Source organism: Haliotis cracherodii, unplaced genomic scaffold, assembly GCF_022045235.1.
Source record: "Haliotis cracherodii isolate W230 unplaced genomic scaffold, xgHalCrac1.p SCAF_9, whole genome shotgun sequence".
NCBI classification, from domain to species: domain Eukaryota; kingdom Metazoa; phylum Mollusca; class Gastropoda; order Lepetellida; family Haliotidae; genus Haliotis; species Haliotis cracherodii.
Genome location: NW_027266343.1, coordinates 45,099,818 through 45,122,153, shown reverse-complemented (window position 1 = coordinate 45,122,153; position 22,336 = coordinate 45,099,818). Strand labels below are relative to the sequence as shown.

At 39.3% G+C, this 22,336-nt stretch overlaps 1 protein-coding gene across 1 annotated transcript; it reads left to right on the top strand.

The window, feature by feature from the left end:
• Nucleotides 1–136: 136 nt before the first annotated feature.
• On the top strand, nucleotides 137–20,756 carry LOC139452217 (BLOC-3 complex member HPS1-like). Its single transcript, XM_071233605.1, has 16 exons — nucleotides 137–304; nucleotides 3,538–3,696; nucleotides 4,757–4,878; nucleotides 5,249–5,357; nucleotides 6,755–6,906; nucleotides 7,779–7,983; nucleotides 8,906–9,407; nucleotides 9,523–9,632; nucleotides 11,354–11,572; nucleotides 12,337–12,501; nucleotides 13,197–13,309; nucleotides 14,314–14,505; nucleotides 15,015–15,150; nucleotides 16,467–16,580; nucleotides 16,958–17,040; nucleotides 18,812–20,756. The coding sequence occupies exons 1-16, from the start codon at nucleotides 194–196 to the stop codon at nucleotides 18,987–18,989; spliced, it is 2,670 nt and encodes an 889-aa protein (XP_071089706.1). The 5' UTR covers nucleotides 137–193; the 3' UTR covers nucleotides 18,990–20,756.
• The last annotated feature ends 1,580 nt before the right edge of the window (nucleotides 20,757–22,336 follow it).

Genomic DNA, 22,336 nt, shown 5'->3' with positions numbered 1-22,336 from the left:
AAAAACAATTATAGACTTTAATAATTGTATATAATGTTAACTCAGTGACCAAGAACTTTTCGGTTTTATAAATAAGGATATTCGTATCGGTGGCTGGAAAACTAAGTAAATAAACAAAAGCACGTGCAGACGACAAGACAGGAAGCAATTATCTTGCAGAGAAATATGCTGAAGAGAAACATAAAGTAGCATAATGAAGTGTCTTCTTGTTGTAAATAGAATAAATGATGTGCTTTTTGTAGACTTTGATGATGATTTCGCTGCATATATCAACCGTGAAGCAGCCAAACAAGGCTTGACAGAGGTTTGATATGTCTTCATCATAAGATCAGACACCTCCCATATTTTAAGAGAAAATCTGTACTGATGATTTTAGAAATAGGAAAAGTTTTGCCGAATAGCTATGGTGTCTGTAGTGAGGGGCTGACGTTAGATGTCCCCAGTGTTGGAAATTGGAACTTGGATTTTTTGATAATTGTTCCAGGAATTATGTAAAAGTAAAGGGGTCATCGTTGGCGCAGATATTAGCCGGCAACCTCGGGGTATCGCGGTACTGTCATGTACACTAAACGGAACAAAATGCACTCACTAACCTTTATGATTATTCATGTTCTCTAAATAAGGTGTCATTTATTTTATCTAAATATGCATATTTTACTGATAAAAATTCATTATTTACATGCGTCGCGCCGAGTAAAAGCAAGGCATCGCGCTCAGTTTGACAAGGGAGAGAACTATTGCGGTACAGGGAAAAGTCTTGTGTGGAGGTCCTAAGTGGACCAAAACATGACATAATTCTACCAACCACCAAGTATGATAATGCCAGACTTCTGTGGTTTGTCCAGACAAGTGCAAAGACAGCATAAGTAAAATTCTGAATGTTATCAGTAATAGGTATCCAATGCATATTTACCAAAAAGTAAGAAAAAAATATTTGTTAAAATCAACAACAAAATATCAGAAATGATATTAAAGTTGTTTTTTTAAAAATGTTAAAAGTTATCAATAAATATATTGAAAAAAGCACTCCTAGTAGGCCAAAAGTATGTATTTATCATTTGGCTACTAGTGAAGAATGTATTTGTAAGTATGGCATTATGGCCCTTATGATCTCCTAATAGATTCCAGCCACAGAGCGTGAAAAAATGTGCGGACTAAATAACTTCAGTTACCTTATTAGTCGCCATGAATATGCAGATGATTCAGTTCAGGTTGATAGAGAAAGTTTACTTGGGAAACTGAGGGTTATATTGTTGTCCATTGATGGATGGGGATAAGGCAGTATTAAAAAAAATGCCAGAAGTAAGTATCAACGCATTAACAACTCCTTACTTACGGCAGACAGAACATTCTGAGGAAATTCAAATTGTTTACGAAGTGAGCACTTCCTGGTTACTGATTTGCATTAATAGACAGCTGCTAAGAGGCGTGTCCTGCTTAAACTACCGGAAATCACAAATGCTGCGATACCATGAATGCCACGGTGCCGCGGTACTACGGGGTCCAAGTATACTACAGGTATGAATCCCAGGTATGTTTTTGTATACAGAAATGTACCCAAGCCAAAATGAGAATACAGAACCGTACCCTAGGATGAGCTCTTTCAGCAGTGTGCTTAACCAAGTCCTTGACTCTGAACATGGAAGATGTTCTAAAGTTTCTGGGTATGAACTGTCATTCTGTTGTATTAGATGCATTCCAGCATGCTATATAAAAACAGAGTATAGCTACTTTATATTTTGCGTTGCACAGTGTTATCTAGCATGTACTTGTCAGGCAAACTGCAGCATGATCTGGTTTCCGTTTTCGTTTGAGGAATATGGACTGGTCAGCTGTTTAGAGTGCCAGATACTAATCTGTATTGTGATTCTGGCTAGGGTACATTTCTGTATACTAAAACATACCAGGATTCCATACATATCTGTGATAGCCCTACCGACAATGACCCCTTCAGTAGAAATTACTGGAAAAAAATAATAGTGCCTCAGTTTCTAAAAAGGAATTAAAATTATTCACTGTATGGCATAAAATAAAATGTGTTGTCATTCCCAAAAATATGGTTTGTCTCCTTTCTGTGAAATTATTGTATGTCTGTAAGCAGTTACCACAAACCTTTTATAATGAAGTTCTTATTGCTGAGTTATACCAGGAATATTCATGCATTGACTATGCATGCTCCACAGGCTGGTTCCCAATTCCAGAGTAGAGGGTTGATACAAACTTGAAAAGTGCTTGAATTCCAATGAAAAGTACTTAAAAGCCTTACTCATGTATTGAAGCACCTCACAATACATGAATCTTGATACAATACATATCATGATACTTAATTTACCTTGTTGTGGGGTGGCTGAAACAAAGCTGTTTTAATCATTTCAGTTTGTGTTAAATTATCTTAGATTCTGGCTTGTTCTAATAATGTCATGCAGTCAGCATTTTGTTTAATGATAAGCAGTAAGTAATGCTAGCCAATGTAGTTATCAGGCCAGGATATTGCAAAACTTTAAGAATATCACTTTTGGAAGATTTCTACAGAAATAAGATCTAAATCGATACATGGGTACATAGATGTGCAGGGTTTTAATGGTATATTGTATACCACAATATGAAATTCTAATGAATATGTAAAACAATATGTTTGGAAATGACTGGTATATTGCATTTTTCAAAGTCATGCATGTCTTCATTTTGTTGGCAAAGTTTACGTAAGTGGCAACAAAGGACAAGTCTAATTGAAATTACAGTAAACTATGTTTATAAGGAACATGCCTATAATGCACTGATGGATATAACAAACTTATTTTTTGGTCCCGGACATTTGCTGTATATGCTGTACATATAGCGCACTACGGTTAAAATTAAATACAATTCATGGTCCCTTTGAGTTTGTTATAACTGTAGTGTGCTGTATGAAATCTTTAAATGAACAACTGTTTCCTGTGATCAAAAAAGCTAAATCATTTGCAACTAGATTCCTGTATATATTGTTGTGTCTATTGAGCATTTGTTGTGACCATATTGTATGTAAATTTGTGATGCATCAAAACATTCAATCAATCCTGAGACCCCAAGCAAAGACCAAATAATTCCTTTGGACCATGTGTTTACATCCTCAACCAAATGCTGTTTAATCCTGTTAGTTACCTATATATACATTGACACAGTCTCCTATTGGGGACCATTCTGGTTGCCAGTATGACAAAATAATTGTGTGACACCAATTGCTTATCATGTGGTCATCTAGTGGCTTTGTCAAAACCAATTTTGTACTCAAATGATTTCAAATGCAGCCTCCTTTTAAAATAATGTTGTCTTTGAAAATAATGTGTTGGTTTATACTATGAAATAAACATTAGGAGTCCTATAGAAAATTCTAATTGTAAGGCCAGAGTAAATAGTAAATGGCATTTTCAGTGAAACCAAAGGTCATTGACATAGTAAATATTTAACACCTGTGGACAGATGTTGCATATTATCAGTAGTGGTTATGTCATTTGTGTGTGATTATTAGTTTTATCCAAAACTTGATGTTTATTTCAGCCTGAGGAAGCAGAAAAAGATTTGTACAATGTGGACTCCAATGTGTTTATGCAGCTGTTCTCACCCCTGGTGCTGTCCAACTGGGCTCTAATTGAAGAATCTAAGAACCCATGTACATCGGTGACCTTAGAAAATGGATACATCTTTGTGTTTAAACAGGTATGAATTCGACAATTTAAGGTGTAAAAAAAATACATCTCAGCAGTAGGATTACAAAATGACAAATGAAAGCTGGACACGTTATGTAAAGGAGTCATTTTCCATCATCAGACATTATGGTATGCAACTTTACTAAGGCAAAGTTTACAAATAAAATATGAGTGGCGTCTGACTTTTTATATGTAGACTTCTACATGTTGCAGCCGCAAGAAAATACTACTTTCTAAATAATTTTCATATCATTTAACACACCCTCATTATTAATGTACAGATCTTTTGTGTTAATACGTGACTTTTGTCACTTTTTTAGTTATATGGATCACTTGAACCAAACTTTTTAACATATGTAGAATATAACCACAATTTTGTCCTGCTGAGCATTGCTTAGCCTGGTAACTAATTTCAGTAAAGAACAAGCTTCAAAGAATCACAGTATGGGAGGGGACGGTGTATTGGTTAAAGCGTCCGCTCGTCATGCCGAAGACCCGGGTTGTTTCCCACATGGGTACAATGTGTGAAGCCCATTAATGGTGTCCCCGCCATGATATTGCTGAAATATTGCTAAAAGTGGCGTAAAACCATACTCACTTTCTCAAAGTATGGGAAAGGAAGTAATCTTTGACTATTTTTCTTCCTCTTGACCTGCAATACCAGTACTTATAAAAGATCAGTTTGAAAACATGTCTTTAAGTTCTGTTTTTACCAACCCTATGGTTTTGAAAACAATCTGTAATCCAAGTTATGAAAACAATGCCTTATGACTGTATACTTGAAGAAGGTATATGCTTGCATCATGGTGCCAGTTATCAGGATGCACCAATGTTTTGGCCAGTCATTATAGCCTGAGTGTGAATTTATCATTTTCATATTTCTAAAACTCTGTTCTGGGCCACATTCCTCAAAGTGGTTAAGGTGGTATAACTTCTATAAATCTTTTTTGAGATGTGGGAGTTATGACAGAGGAGTACCGAGACTCCTTCATTGAAAGAGGCCCTAAAGAGGTTGTGGTGTGATACATGTATAATGGTACTTATAGCATAGTGTGTCCTCTTTATTGCAGGTTGATGACCTGCTGTTTATTTGTATGAATGGAGATGACAGGGAGACAGAATATGCCTTGAATAGAAAAATACTCATATTCCTGAAACTTGTTGGGTTTATGTTTGGTCCCATCACAGATGAGTAAGTACATTATGTATGTCTATCCAGGGATATTTCTAGCTGTGAACAGAGGCCGATATTTGGACCATCTTTGCAACAAATGTCAGTAAAATAAGATTTATTTAAAAAAAGTCCCATTTATGATTTTTCCCAATTTCCCTGCTAAGGGCATTTGTTTTGGAATCCTAGATAAATTTTGTTCATCTTTTCAGTACCTATTTTATTTAACCATAATCGGGGGTTATAGTGTATGTACATCACAATGCCAAGACATGGAGGATTGTTTCTTGTGCCATCAAATTCGCTCAGATTTAAATGAATTACAGGCTGCCAAAGTATTGCCAGAATATTGCTAACCAACATGAAATAACATTCACTCAATTTGTTGTAGAATTGGTCACTCTAGGTTTGAGGACAAGAAGGCAAGATGGAACTTTCTGAAGAGACTACTGGACACTTACTCTAAATTATCAAAAGAAGACCAATGTTATCTTGTTGAGGTAGTGTGGTATTTTTTCTGGTCATTGAAATTATGCATCCATAGATACGTAGGTTTTAGATCAGGTGTTTGCCACCAGTTTACGTAATGACCCAAGTGAGTCAAGGAAATCATTGTCACCTGCTAATAATGATGCATATGTTTAAGGTAAATTTAACCTCACTGCTGCAAGGTCTACTTACCCTATCTCACACGTTAAATGCCCTCCGGCCATCGCCGCCTCACAACCCCTCTAGCCTGTTAGCTCTGACGAAAGAGAATGATGTGGCAGGGGTATTGGCCACAGCAGATATACTCATGAATATTTACTAAAAGGTGAAGATCCTCCGTTTTGTATCCCTTGTGATGAAAGAATCATGGTCAAGCATGTCCTGCTTGACTGCATTGATTTTTCCATCACAAGGGATAAATATTTCAATTCGTCATCTCTTAAGGATCTTTTTAGCAGTATCGATTCTCATTTAATCATTGTTTTTTTAAAAGAAATAGAGTTGTGTGCAAAATTTTGATTGTGTTTTGTGAAATATAAATATTTTATGATCGGTAGAATAAATTAGCAACTGAGAATGTTAGTGGCTGTATCCTCGAGGGGGGTTAAAGTACTGTAAAATTATTGTCCTCCTGAGAGGGTACATAAGTTCCGCTTCTTTCAAGGTAAATTTAGAACTACCGTGTTTTTAATCGTAGAATATGTGTCATTTTAAGATGTTAGGCTAACTCTGCCAATAATCGCCACCTCTTGAAGGGATGATGTAAATCCTGCTGGGTCCCATGCAGGTAGCTAAGGTACCGTAAGTCCCCATGGTCCTCAGTATGGTGATCTCCCTTCAGGGGCTGGCGATCTATAGCCCGTTTTTATCATGTTATTATTAAGTATAAGTGTTCTTCTTTTTTATGATCCCATACTAGTTTTAACATCTTTTTCTGTGATAAGTCTAGTACTTTTTACTGTCCTTCGTTGGCAGGTATTTATATGTATAATTGTATTTATAAACATAAAACCTTGATAGTCACGATATGGCTGCAATATTGCCGATGTGACTTTAAATACAACTCACTCACTCACTCACCCAATCACGTGATCAGGTCGTGGAGGTCGCAATGCACAGGATAACAGTGCATGACCCATCTGTTTGGGTGGTGACCATGGTGATGCTGGGATCTGTTTGAGTGAATTGTTTTAAGAGGCTGGAAACTCTGTCCAAGCACATTTCCACATGGGATTGAAGAAGAAGAAAAAATGTGAGATAGGATAAGTATTATGCAATTTTCAATTGTCATTTACCATTGAATCAAACACCATGCACATATAACACTTATCAGTATGTTCTTGATGCATAACAAAAAATTTACAACATGCAAAGTATCATTTAACCCAAATAACAAATGTTCTTGCAGGCTGTTGAACGACTTCATGTGAACCAGCTTGTGAATGAGAAGTGTATCGAGCTGTTGGAGAAGGTGATGAGGGTGACCGAGGACCTGCTGTCCAGACCGGCCCAACATTCCCTGCTGCTGGTCAACACCAAGTTGATGGCCCTGTACTCAGAGTACGTACACCTGTACTGTATTCACAGTGATAAGTGTACTGGGCACTGGGTGCTTAGTGATAAAATCTTAGTTCAAACGTCGATGAAACTCAAACTTTGTTGATAATAGTTACTAGGCATTGATATACCCATTCCTGCGCTGCTGAAAATATGTACTGTCATGCACATATACAGCCTTGTAACGGGCTCATATAAGAATTTGTCAGGGTATGCTTGTTAGAGCAGGATATTTAAAATGTTGAATACGGTATGTCAGATGAAGGTGTACTATTATTGAAGTTATACTGTGTTGAATACAAATATGAAAGATAATTTGATTGTTCCTTCTTGCCTGTCCAGTTTGTGTGCTGTTGTTGGATGCTAGGGAATGACGTTTAGATTTTTCATACCAGTGAGTTTGCTCTGTGTAATGATATTCAGTTAGGTCATGGTTGGAAGCAAGATCAAAGGCACCGCCACTCATTTAATACACAACAGGTTGTGCTTACATTATCACATGATCACCCACATTGGTATGTTTTTATGGTAACAGCAAGCCCTTTTGCCCTTGTGTTATAACTATACTTGAACAGTATTCCAGTTATATCACAGCGTGTCCGAAGTGATGCTGGTCTCAGACGTTACCACTTTGGTGAAACCCATGAGCATGGGCTGACACACCTAAAAGCTAATCAGGGCGGTCTGGGATTCAAAACCCATGATGATAGGTGTCTGGCATTCCCAAGAGACACAACTTAGACTACTGGGACCATCGTTCCCAGGCATCACATGAGGAAAAGGGGAAGCAAATTTTGATTTTAAGCCTTTTGTAATGAATACATTTGTTTTTATATAATGTTTTTCTTAATGTCCGACTTAATTGTATTTTCAAGTCGTACAGCCTCTGAGCTTCAAGCAGCTGACATCTTAAGCATCATTCTCCTGATCCAAGACATCTTCCCATCCAATGAGACACTGGAAGATCTGTTCTCCCACTCTCTCTCTATTCCCACCATCAACAGGAAGAAAACACGTTCATTCATTCCTTCAACAGCTAGACAAGTGTCAGATCACAAAGATGAATCAAGTGATCAGGAGGTGAGAGACTACTCAAATATTTACATTAACGGTGTAGAATTGAGATTGTTTGAATCCTGGCTAGAATAGGTGCAGCTTAATTGATCAGGTGGTCAGACTCTGTGACTTGGTTGACTGCTTGTTGTCCTACCTAGACATGGAATGTTGCTCATAGTATGAATGGCTGGTGTGTCTGGTGCAGATTATTTACAGGCCACCATCATGTAGCTGGAATAGTAGCTGGAGTGTGCAGTTAACCTTCAGCCTGCTGAATTGTTTTGGCATAAGGCGCTGTAAAGAGGGTGGACGATTTCAAACAGTCGGTGCTTCATTAAACAACTGCCAATTGAAGAAATATTTTGTACATTTAATCCTGATAGAAAACTACACATTACTATATAAAAATATCCAGATGTTTTCAATCATACCAAGGTTAAGACCAAAGCGAACACAAAAAATTTGGAACTTTTCTCGAACTTACCTGAATTACGTTATTGGCAGTGGTTTGAGTTTCATGCTAGGAACCTTTTTAAACAAAAAACAACAAAGACTGTTCAAAAATTTATTGATAACTTTATTGATAACTCAGCACGTGGATAAGGATGATTCAGGTCACACACATGACCACAATGACACAAAAACATGTTCAGCCCAATATTATCAGTGATTTGTCTTCGGATGAAAATGAGCCAAGGGCGTTCAAAAACTGTGTTGAATGTTCCTGTTAACTCTAGTTCATGTAGTTGTCATATTGTTTTGTATGTATATTTCAAACGTGAGGGCTTTCAAGATATGCTTTAATGATACTAAAATGACTTCCAATACACTGAACATCATGTTGGTCTTTCTTGAATAGCCCTCACCAAACAGTTGATACTGAGAAAGCAAGAAGTAGGAGTTTTGGCCATCTCAAAAGGTCTTATCTACCATTGTGCTCTTTCAGTTCCACAGTGCTCCAACAACACCAAACAGTGAGAGGTCACACACCCCTGCAGACACAGACCAGACAGACGCCATCAGGACAGCTGAGGCTGGGACAACCAGTAGCACAGAGGTGAAGCAGGCACAAGAGCAGACACAAGAAGTAGACAATCAGTCTGTCAGCTCAACAGAGGTGAAGGGTGACCAGATGCGATCAGGAGACAGACAGTCAGACTTGGAAGCAGACAGTAAGCCAACACCAGCTGAAGATGGTCAGTCTGTAAAATCAACAGAAGTGAGGGCAAACCATGGTCTGACATCATCCAAGGACAGTCAGTCAGACACTGTCAATACATCGGAGGCACAGGCAGACACTGGGCTAGAAGACAGTCAATCAGATTGTGTCCAAACAGCAGAGGTTTTGCCAACAGTTGACAGCCAGGTGGAATCTCGCAGTACATCAGAATTGAAGACCGGCAGTGAGCAGACCTTGACTGACACAGATGATGTGCCCAGTACATCAGGTGAACATCCAGAGAAGTACTTCATTTATGTTTGCATCCGATGTGGGATTTCATGAAGATGTTTCAATAACATAAACCCTAATGTTTCAGTTTTTGCATTTTACTCCTATTTCAGCAACTCCCACCTCAATGAACACGGAGTACCCGATCCTGTCTCCCACAGAGGGAGGCAACTTCTTCAGATCCAGGATAGAGTTCCAGTCTAGACTTAGCGCCAACGTGCTTGTAAGTTTGTGATCACATATAGCAATAACCCTCTCCTTCTGACTCTATTACTTCTCTGGGCCCCATCCCACAAAGCGATTGTAGCGCTACGACTGTTGTAAGTCTATGTTTCGTCCTACAATTGGTTTTTTGAATGGGGCCCTGTACAAAGATTCATGTTCCTTGTATATAACACAAAGTCATGTGTCATGATGATCAGTAGTTTATCTTAGCAATGTCCTTCTGAACATCATTTATTCACCCTAGTACCTCATGCTTGTATCAAGAACCACTTAAGATGGTGGTTGGGTGATCAAGCTCTGTGACTTGGCTCATCGACTTGCCTGGTCCACAATTGATTATTTACAGGCCATGATACAGCAGGAATTTGCTGACGTCAGCATAAAACAACAATCAAACAAACTTTATGTATTGAGAAGTGTTCCAATCTAAACCAGTTCGTCCCCACCTCTCCCATACAACAAAAACACTTTTTATCCTCCCCGGCTCCATGAAGATGGCAGGGGATATAGAAACGGGCTCTGACTTTCCATCACGTTTCGTTTCCAGATCAGAACCATGAAAGATAACCTTAACAAAGCTTGGTACACACATTCACGTTATGGTGTAGATGTGTCTTTTACTATTTTGGTTTCTCCTACAATTTTTAAATATTTTTTAGAATTTTTTAAAATGTGGACTTATACTCTGAACTGAATGGAAACATTGAGTTTCATTTCTGGAGCAGAACTTGAAAACTGTTGGAGATATCTTTATGAAACGTGGTACAGACATTTACCATGTACTGGTAGTGTAGATGTGCCTTTTGCTATTTATGATTCCTCCTAATTTTTATTTTATTTTATATGAATTTTATGAATTTGGACCTCCCTGAACTGAATGAAAGTAGTGGGTTTCATTTCAGGAGCAGAACTGGACAATTATTTTGCAATATCTTTAAGAAACTTGATTAACACTTTAACCCTTTTGTGTAGATGTGCCTTTTGCTAGTTATGATTCCCTAAATTATTTTGTTTTTATATAAATTTAGACTTGAATGGAATGGAAGCAATCTTAATTATTTTATCTCAGTTCTGTAATGTACTTCTCCATAAAACTTTGTACAATATCAGCCTAAGGCTGTTAAGGAGACATTGTTCAGTAAATATTTTAAGAGTTTGGTTCATTTTCTCGTTTCAGTTATATGGCACAAAAGTAGACACTGCAACAAACAAAGCTGTAAAAGGATTCATAGTAGATGTATTAGAAATTCACCTGGTTTTGTGGAGTCAGCATGCTCACAACTTTCGTACCTTATCTGTACTGTGTACTCTGGTGACTACCTGTAAAGGGTAGGGCTGCAACAATACCTGCCTGTATAACAATGCTCTACAATACAATTCATGATATCTAAATGAGTGAATTGTGCAGTGCTCAAAGATACAAAATGTTTGTAGTCATCACATACTGAAAGATGATTTTAACCTTTGTTTATCATTACAGTCTTACTAAAACATATTTGTACAAAGTATTTTGGAGATGTTATACAGTAGCTCTTGTATTCAACCTCTTCCACAAGAAGGTAGACAAACGGATAAATTAGAATGTCACATTTGATTGCACATACCATTGTCTTTAAGATTGGACAATGGGTGGGGGATAAAGATGACTATTTGGTTTGCTGTGGTACACCGTATGATAGTGAAGTAACATTTATTGACAAGTGTTTAAATCTGTTCCAGTCGTCCGCTTCCTCTAGTGAGGGTAGGGGCAGATCCCGTTCTGGGACTGCTATGTCTGAGGAGCCGTCTACCAGGAACACCCAGCCAGACAGATCCCCCATCAATAGAGACTACTGGAGGCAGATGGTGTTCCTGAGAACGCCATCATGTACCTTCTTCCCCCACCAACTTCATTGTACCCAGGTCTTGCCTGGTATTGTCCTGATCATTGTCATTGAGGTGAGCTGATGTAAATGCATGTTACCCCCCATACATCCACTGTACCCAGGTGCTGTGTGGTATTGTCCTGATCAGTGACCTCGAGGTGAGGACCACCTCCGTGGTCTAGTGGTAGAGTGTCCACCCGGAGAGAGCGGAAGGTCCGAAGTTTCAACCCACGGCCGCGTTATACAAAAAGACGTTACAAGATGGTACTTGTTCTTACCCTGTCTGGCGCTCAGCATTAAGGGGCTAAAACAAGGACTGGTTGGCTTGGAGTCAGTATACTGTGTCTGAGTGGGGTATTCATGTTAAAACTGCAGCATGGTATCTCAGTGGGCATCAGTCCGGACTAGTGCGTGCACGCAATAATCTAGGTTGCAACATTAAACCCTATTTCACCTCACGTCACCCACCTTAAGATGAGCTGATGTCAGCTAATGTTACCCCTCCCACACCAGCCTTACTGTACCCAGCTCCTAATGTTATCCTTGCCTGGTATTACCCTCGCACAGCAGCTTCACTGTACCCAGGTCCTGTGGTATTGTCCTTGAGGTGAGCTGATTTCAGCTCATGCTACTCCTCTCTCACCAGCTTCACTGTACCCAGGGGTTGCCATGCATTGTGCTAGAAATCGTTATTGAAATAGTATATGAATATGTCCATACACTTGTGTTGGGTGTTTCAGTACATGATGTGTAGATGTCTTTATGACTCAATATTTGACATAGATATGCTTGCTTGCAGAGACTGTTGGATGTAGAAGTTTGGATTGTGTGTTGCAGGGTCGACATGGACAAATAGCTCCCCACCTGTGCCAGATGTTTCAGTTCATTAAGGATCTTCTGACTGGGGAGAAGGACAAGCTGAGCAGAGCAAGGGGGGAGATGCTGTACGATGTCATGAACTCACTCCTTGCTAGAATACAGGGGACACTCAAGAAGGCCAAGGTCAGTCATGTCAGCTGGCTGCTGTATCAGTATCATCGAATGATGTCCCAAAGATGTATGGCCTGAGTCTTTGTGAAATTATTATTGAGTTGTGTTTCACATGAATATGAAGACAGAATATGGCCCCATACGCTGTGCCTGTTGTAGGAACCAACTCAAATTATGTGGTGGTCTCTGCTGACCTTGCTTGTTATGTGCATATTACTGGATGGATTGTTGCTCATGCTGTCGATCACTGGATTGTCTGGTCCAGATTGATTATCGACAGACAGCCGTCATATAGCTCGAATATTTCTGAGTGCGGCTTTAAACAACAAACAAACAAACATGATTCCCAGATTTCATTGTTGGGAAGCCTAGTGGATGATAGACATGCTGATCACCCCATGTTGTTGCTGAATTAGAACTCATCCCCAGGTCCTATGGCTGTCATAAGATGTGACTTAATGGATCAGGTGGTTAGGCTCAGTGACTTGTTTGATAATGTGGCACCATACCAGTAACTGAAGTCAGGGACCAATGCTCATGGATCAGAGCTCAATCGATTTCTGGATTGTCTGGTACAGGCTGCAATCATAAAGCTTGAATATTGCTGAGTGTGGCATTAGACAAATAACTAACAGTCACATGCTGTTAGATTAAGCAGTAATAACTGTATCATCTGAGTTGCAGGAATATAGCTGTTCTTGTTGCAGGGAGATGTGCAACGTGTCATGAATGATGTGAGACGGAAGTGGGACAACGATGGTCTGAAGAACAGCCTCCTAGCTTATCTTGAGGAGGAACCAGGGGTGGAAGTCTCCACTGGGTGAGTATCCAGCTGACTCGAGTTCCTTTCAAGTTTTATGTAAGTGTGTAATACAAAGTTTACTGCAATTAATGTCTCTCAGACAAAATGTCAAGTTAATAATGTCATGGTCATTAGCCACCCAAAGGAAATAAAGGACTACATGATATGCATACCCCGGTTATAGAAAGTCTGTACATATGGTTTGAAAGAAGAACAATGCAGTGTTTGTAGTTGAATATGCATGCCCTTTATGATGTATCCTGTTATGTGTTTGGTGGCCATGTGTTTTTGTAATGCTGTATTGTTAATTAATATGGGGTGTTTGAGTAGCCCAGTGGTTAAGACATTTGCTCATCTAGCAAATAATACAGGTATGAGACTCCACATGAGTACAATGTGTGCACCCCATTCTTTTTTTCTTTTTTTTTCTTCATTTATTGTTTTTAGAAAGACACACCTGTTACATAAATGGGCTTCCGCCCCGGGTAGCAGAATGCCCATGACATAAAGCACATCTTATCAGTACATCTTACTTTGTTGTTTTTTTACAGAAAATAACATACTTCTCACTCACACATTCACTCTAATTTATATATCATATTGCAGTTTAGGAAAGTACATGGTCTCAAACATTAAAATCTTAAGTACAAAACTAAAATTAAATTAAAAGCTGCTCCTCATTTTCGAAAAGTTGATGATACAGCATCCAAGCACCATAGAATTTCTGTTGATTACCTGTCTTGGCACCCCATTCTTGGTGTCCCCCTTCATGATATGAATATTGCCAAAGTGTCATTAGTTCATACTACCTCACTCTATTTATAAGTTGAGCTGCAGTGCCTCTGCATCCCTTGAGAGTATCAAGGTACTTTGCTCTATGTTGCAGCCAATGTCACAATCAGAGCTGTTGAACAGTACAAAGTTTATCACCATAGTTACATAATAGGACTAGCTTTTGTCATAGTACAATATGAGACAACACAATATGAAACAATACAATACAATACAGCGCTGTGTTTCAGGCTGGAGACGTCCCTGTCGGAGCTGATGAAGAAGCTGAAGGACCTGTTCTCCTACCTGTTCCTGTCCCCACAGACTGTCAACACCAGATTCCGGGAGGCGACTCAGATTCTGAGAGACAAGATCAAGAGTGAGCTGTCTGACTATAAACACTACCTCTCAGTCAAGGCTCAGAGGAACATCCCAATGACATCGTATCCTTTCTTCATCAACTCACATCACTAGGGAACTGACTATTTTGCAGTGGTGACAGATGGTACAGGTGTCAGGTCCAGTGTGGCATCCACGGCAAATAAGGATGATGTTTTTTGAGCATAGTGGGGGTGACTTGTGGTAAAAATGTTCTCACAGAAAACTCGGATTTGATTGCCCACATGAATACAATGTGATATGGATTGCTCCCTCCCTCACCCACTCACTCACTCACTCACTCACTCACTCACTCAAGCATAGTGTTTCATACATTACAAAAGAGCATCATCGCCTGCACAGATGCAAATAACTTAAAAAACATAGACCAAATTTGCATTTTCTTGTAAAAAATCTTAATATTTAACATACTACTACTTACAGCTGTACCTTGTCTCTCTCTCTCTCTCTCTCTCTCTCTCTCTCTCTCTCACACACTCACAAACACACACACACACAATATTTCACCTGTTCATTTACCATGTTTAACTGCATGGTTCTTAACTGGTGTAAGATACCTGGATGAGTTCCCCGGTATGGTCCACTTCATCTACATTGACCGTCAGTCCAACCAGCTGACTGCTCCGTCCCTCAACATCACCCTGGAGGAGACGGGCAAGAAGGATGCTACAAGCCTGCTTAAAAATAAGGTGTGTGTGGGTGTGGGGAGAGAGATAAACCTGTGTACAGGAGGAATATATCTTTTACCCAGATTAGTTGGGGGGAGGGGGGGGGATCAACCAACCATGCATTGGAGGCTGCTTAATGTGAATCCAAAGCAGACTTGAACTGCCTAATCATAGTGCTGGATGCATGTTGGTTTTTTCAAGCCAATCAGATGTCAGCTTTCAATTTGGCTTCACCGTCACACTGGCAGGCATGGACAGGTGTTCTCAGGCATATGTTAAATGAAAATTTCGAAAGAAACATTTTGTGTCATTGATGGAAAGTGAGAGTTATTCCTTGAAATTGCTTGATTGAAAGACACATCTTTAACATCAGAGTTTAAGATATCCACAACAAAGTGCAAACATTATTCAGACATCAAGTGCAGATGCTGGCCCATTGGCTGGGGTAATAATGTAGCGCTTTGAGCATGCTTTAGGGTGTGGATTAGGCACGTTAAAAATTTGCACATAATTACATGTCTGACAAGGCTCACAATATGTGTTATATATCTCCATATAGGCATACAAGTATGTGTTCATTGCTACATGCAAATAGTTCATATTTCACACTCACTAAAAGTTACATTTATTTCAAAACAGAGTATGTGCTAAAGATAATTTCTATCATCATCTGATGAACTGATAAATTGTTTGACCAGATGATGGGGTATAGGCTGCTACTTTGTCAACACATGGAGAGATATACTAGTATAATTATATACTCACCAACAAAAGAAACAAATATCATATATGTTGGTTAATATATGAAGAATTACTCATTTTCAAGATATATTAGATCAGTTTCACTCGCTAACGAACATACTGTTCTGTTGTGTGAACAGACACTCATGAACGCATCACATGTGACGTCATAGATCCATGACTCGAGATGCACCATTTGTCTCCTGCAGGATTATCGCATAAAGTTTAGAAATCATGTGCAGCATATCATGATAAGAATAAAGACCCACTGTGGTTACACATGACTGATTGTTAGTTTTGTCATTAAGTGGTACACATTAGAAACATCTCTCCTTAATGTACATACTTCTCTATATGTTTCTATGTTTCGTGTTTCTTATGGTGGTGAGTATATATAACCAAAGATTACTCTTACATTTTGGTTTCAGTGTATTTGTAATAAAGTCAAAGTCATTCTTCTATCTTTCCATTTGCTTGGAAAACAGTATAACATGGTCAATATGACAAATATATTGACATGCTTTTGTGTGTTTGATTTTGTTATCATATGACTGTGTAGTGCCTAGATGCAGTACAGTGCTGGTGTGTTGATGTAGGTGTGGGTGATGGTGGAGCAGATGATGGTCAAGTTGACGGAGGGGTACACGTCAATCATGTTCCGAGACGGGGACTTCTACTACTCCTACTTCCTCTGGTTTGAAGATAACACGGTGAGTTGGTACAGCCACCCCATGCTTCACTATGTGCTGGCTGTCACATTTATATATGGCTTGCTGTTTTATAACTAGGGTGGATATGATTTGAAGGATGTTTTTACGTCTCATTGCCTTAGTTACACAAATGCTCCATACTTCATTTAGTGCTTGCAATCAGGTAATTTTTTTTCAAGTGCCATTGAATCAACCGTTTCTCTTTCTTGTTTCATTCCCAAATAGGAATTGTGAATTTGTATATTTTGCAACTAGATATTGACTGATATTTGGTGTCTGAAGTGTAATGTCATGTTATTGCTGTTCATTGTAAGAAATGTGGAATATAATATATGAAGCAAGGGTTTGTTATTGCTATGCTGATATTTGTGCTTCAGGGTAACCCTCTTCCAGTGCAGCTGCCCTTTAAACCTAGCCATGACATGCCTCCTCCTGGAATACTCACTGGGACATTCTTCAGGTAAATAGTACATCAGCATTCTTCAGATAAACTGTACATCAGTATTCTTCAGGTAAATAGTACAGCTGCATTCTTCAGGTAGGTAGTACACCAGCATTTTTCGGGTAAATAGTACATCAGCATTCTGCAAGTGAGTAGAACATCAGCATTCTTCGGGTAAATAGTACATCAGCATTCTGCAAGTTAGTAGTACATCAGCATTCTTCGGGTAAGTAATATATCAGCATTCTTCAGGTAAATAGTACATCAGCATTCTTCAGATAAACTGTACATCAGTATTCTTCAGGTAAATAGTACAGCTGCATTCTTCAGGTAGGTAGTACACCAGCATTCTTCGGGTAAATAGTACATCAGCATTCTGCAAGTGAGTAGAACATCAGCATTCTTCGGGTAAATAGTACATCAGCATTCTGCAAGTTAGAAGTACATCAGCATTCTTCAGGTAAGTGATATATCAGCATTCTTCAGGTAAATAGAACATCAGCATTCTTCAGGTAAGTGATATATCAGCATTCTTCAGGTAAATAGTACATCAGTATTCTTCAGGTAAATAGTACATCTGCATTCTTCAGGTAGGTAGTACATCAGTATTCTTCAGGTAAGTAGTACACCAGCATTCTTCAGGTAAATAGTAAATCAGTGTTATTCATGTAAAGTACATCAGCAATCTTCAGGTAAATAGATCATCAGTATTCTTCAGGTAAGTAGTACACCAGCATTCTTCAGGTAAATAGTACATCAGTGCTACTCAGGTAAATAGTACATCAATGTTTTGGGGGTAAATAGTACATCAGAATTCTTAGGGTAAATAGTACGTTAGTTTTAATCAGGTAAATAGTACATCAGCATTCTTCAGTTAAATAGTACATCAGTATTCTTCATGTAAATAGTACATCAGCATTCTTCAGGTAAATAGTACATCAGTGTTATTCAGGTAAATAGTACATCAGCATTCTTCAGGTAAATAGTACATCAGCGTTCTTCAGGTAAAGACTTTGGCAGAGTTCCAGATAAGCTGTTTTGCTGTATTTGCATAATTAGGCCATATATATCACCACAACCAATTAATTTTGAGTTGCTTGCATACAAATGTGCATGACAAATTTCAAATCCTGGTAGTATAACAACACTCTGCGTAAATAACCAATGTAGACTTTAAAATTTGCGTACACATGTACCTCTATTTCTTGGCAGTGGATAATGAATGAAAATGTGCTATGTCTCACTTAAGACATTTCTCTTATTTTGCATTGATAAATAATCAGAAGAAACATTGAATAGTCTTGATTTAAAACACTTTCCCTCTTATCCTTGTCACAAAACATCTCTTTGAAGCTTAAGTCGATGACAACTTAACATAGTTCAGCATTAGAATGTACCTGTCTATAGTTGTATGACCCCGTCTGTTCATTGAAGCTTTCTTCCTTCATTCAACTTCAGACCCTTGACGATCCGGATTAGAATAGGTCTTCCCATGCTTGCCGTAAAAGGCGACTATGCTTGTTGTTAGAGGCAACTAATGGGATCAGGTGGTGAGGCTCACTGACTTGGCTGATGCATGTCATTGTATCCCAATCCCGTGGATTGATGCTCATGATGTAAATCATTGGATTGTCTGCTCCAGACTTGATTATTTACTGACCGCCATCATAAAGCTGGAATATTGCTGAGTGCGGTGTTAAACAACAAACAAACAAACAAATCATTGAACTTCATATGAGAAGTCCAGTTGAACACATTCACTAACTGAAAGTTGTGTTTTTGCCTGCAGACAGCTGATACAGAAGTGCTTCCCGAACTCTGTGCAGGGTAGTGTCCACTGCTATGAGCTGTACTTGATGCACGTCAGCCTGGTCCATCCGCAGTATATCGCATCACACTGTCGCCAACTGGCCCGGAAGCTCTGGGAGATGTCTGGGGAGCCGTACACTTCCATCAGTCTCTTGTGAGGACAGACATCTAGAGCGCTTTTAGGAATGCATACTGGTGACAGCATCGGACCGGGAACATCCGTCTGTTCTTGTGTGGGCGGACATCTATACCACCGGTAGGAATGCATACTGGTGACAGCATCGGACCAGGGAACACTCATCAGTTCTTGAGATGACAGCAATCTAGACCATTTGTAGGAATGTGTGCTGGTGTCATCATCGGACCAGGGAACACACGTCAGTTCTTGTGATGAGTGAGTGAGTATGGTTTTACGCCGCTTTTAGCAATATTCCAGCAATATCACGGCGGGGGACGCCAGAAATGGGCTTCACACATTGTACCCATGTCTGGAATCGAACCCAGGTCTTCAGCGTGATGAGTGAACGTTTTAACCACTAGGCTACCCGACCGCCCCAGTTCTTGTGATGACGGCTATCAGGACCACTTGTAGGAATGTGAACTGTTGACAGCATCAGACCGGGGAACACATATCAGTTCTTGTGATAAAGATCTGGAGCTCTTGAAAGAATGGATACTGGATCAATGAACCATGGAACACCCATTAGTTGCTTGTGATGATGACCTTGACCTTTGGCAGGATAAGGAAGTGGTGACACCTTCCCCTTGGTTCTAAGAGTGAGTGAGTATGGTTTTACGCCGCTTTTAGCAATATTCCATAAATATCACAACGGGGGACACCTGAAATGGGCTTCACACATTGTACCCATGTCGGAAATCGAACCCGGATCTTCGGCGTGATGAGTGAACGCTTTAACCACTAGGCTACCCGACCACCCCCATTGTTCTAAGAAACACCCACCAATGTTAGCCTCTGACGAGACCTCTTTCAGGAATGGATCCCGTTGACAACCTCAGACCATGAAACCCTTTGGTATCTTGTGAAGACTACTTGGACCTCTTATGGGAAAGGGTGCCAGTGACAACATTTGACTCTGGAACACACATTCCTTCTCCTTCCTACTCCCACCTACTTGGAGATTCTGAGAGCAGACTGGAGCAGACATGTCATGGCTTGTTCTGAGAGGCAAATAGAATTTGGATCAGGTAGAGACAACGGCTGATGAATATGTAGTAAAGCGGGATGGGTGACCGTCATCCTCAATCTCCAACCCGTAAGTCGGTATAATTGCATAATTTGGTTTTCCATCTCTGCCAGTGGTTTGTCTGCTCCAGACCTGCTCTCAGACAAGAATGATACTGATTAGAAACCGTTCACTATTCATAGATATTTGTGAAGTTACTGAAGAATTATTTTCTTTCCTTTAAGCTTATGAGGTTGTTGTGATATTTATGCAATGGAAATAATTCATAATGAGGCTACAGCAAGTTGGCCATAGTTTTATACTATGTTTTTGTTATTTATCCGCGAGAATTTGTTTTTTTAATTTATGTTGTGTGCATTTTTGTAAAGAATAATATATTGCTTTCTGATGAAAGACTGGGCTATATATCATGATATATATAAATATATATGCCAGTTTACAAAACAGTTACTCATGGGAAAGCAATGTTATGAATAAAGTTAAACCATATAACTTAGGATGCCAGCTTACAAAACAGTTACTCAAGGATAAGCGAGCTTCGGTATCTATTGCTTTCTAATATGGGAACAGAACATGTATATGTCGGTGCTCAATTTTGTTTGTTAATGACATATTGTTTACATGCATGATGTAACATACAGTTTTATCTGATTATATATTTACATACTATACCTGTTAATGATATGCATATCTGTGGTTTTACAAATCTTGTAAAACAGAAAATCATGACGATTAATAAACTGTCAATGCAGTGTCTGTGTTTTGAAGGCACCTCCAAATTGGTGATGGAGTATGGTTTTTCACTGCTTTTAGCAATATTCAACAATATCACAGTGTGGGACACCACAAATGGGCTCCACATGTTGTACCCATGTGGGGAATTGAACCCAGGTCTTTGGCATGACGAGTGAACGCTTTAACTACTTGGCTACCCTACCATCCTGGTGAAAGAAGAAACTCTGTGGTTTGCTAGTTCACACAATAGAGTGAAAGTTCTTCTAGACCACACAATATTACCGTCATTATTACTGTGGCCCGAAACCAATTTTGTGTGGATCACGCAACTGTGGCTAATAGGTTGATCAATGATTCATGCCTTTTGTCATGATACTATACTATCAGCTTGGTCACACAGTGCTACCAGATCAGCTGTCAAAAAGTATGAAATACCAAGGACATTTCTGCCCTATGTTACTATACAAGTTAACTTCCAGGACTGGATTCAGTATATACATGAATAATGGCATCATCTATCCAGTGGTTTTTGTCTGTATTCTGTCAACCAACTCGAACCAACCCACTAAAGGCCCAACTGTCTCTAAATCCTGAGGAACATGAAGCTTGAGCGACACTGGTGAGGTGAGGCGAGTTGAAATTGGGTTTAAAGTCACATCCAAGATTATTGCACTTATATAGCAATGTGCATGCACATGTGTGTGTCTGGCTGCTTGTACTACTAGTCCAGACTGATGACAATTTATAGTGCTAGCTCACTGAGATACCATGCCACAATTTAACATGAATACCCCACTCCAACACACCTTCCTTTCCCCGAGTGGATGCTAGACCACAGAGGCGGTTTTGAGCAACACTGTTGTGTATTTGTAGGTGTACATTATTGGGACATTATTGTACTACAAATCCAGCTAATAAACATCAGGTGGTTACAGTGTGTGACCTGGCTGATTGTGTGTCTATCGTTCCCCGATACACCACTGGGTTGCCTGGCCCAGATTCAAATACTTTCAGGCCAATGTGATATGGCTGAAATAGTGTTGATTACAGCATTAAAGAACAACAAGGGGGATTAACGTCACGTCCAAGATTATTGCACTTATATAGTGACGTGCACACGTGTTTGTGTGTGGCTGCTTGTACTAGTCAGGACTGATGCCAAATTTACAGTGCTAGCGGCAGTTTAACATGAAAACCCCACTCGTCATACTGACTCCAAGCCGACCAGTCCTTGTATTACTCCCTTAATGCTGAGCACCAGAGAGGGTAACAACTTTCACTTAATGTCTTTATATGACGTATGACGTGGCTGGGGATCCAACCTTGGACCTTCTGCTCTCCGGTTGGACACTAGACTACGGAGGCGGTCTCACTTGCTCATGAAGCTGGGAAAATGGTACAACCATTTTTCCTCACATAATCACTTTACACCATGGAGGCAATGCTTCATTTAAAGCCTGCATCAACATTTATTGTGTTTAGTTATCAAATAAACATGACTCATTCTTATGCTGTACAAATTTTAATAAAAATATATGATACAAATTCGGTATGTATTGCAGTAG

Coding starts and splice junctions, on each gene's coding strand:
- LOC139452217 (XM_071233605.1), top strand. CDS start 194: ATGAAGTGTCTTCTTGTTGTAAATAGAATAAATGATGTGCTTTTTGTA. Junction 9,633..11,353: donor GACTTAGCGCCAACGTGCTT/GTAAGTTTGTGA, acceptor AATCTGTTCCAG/TCGTCCGCTTCCTCTAGTGA. Junction 16,581..16,957: donor TCTGGTTTGAAGATAACACG/GTGAGTTGGTAC, acceptor TTTGTGCTTCAG/GGTAACCCTCTTCCAGTGCA.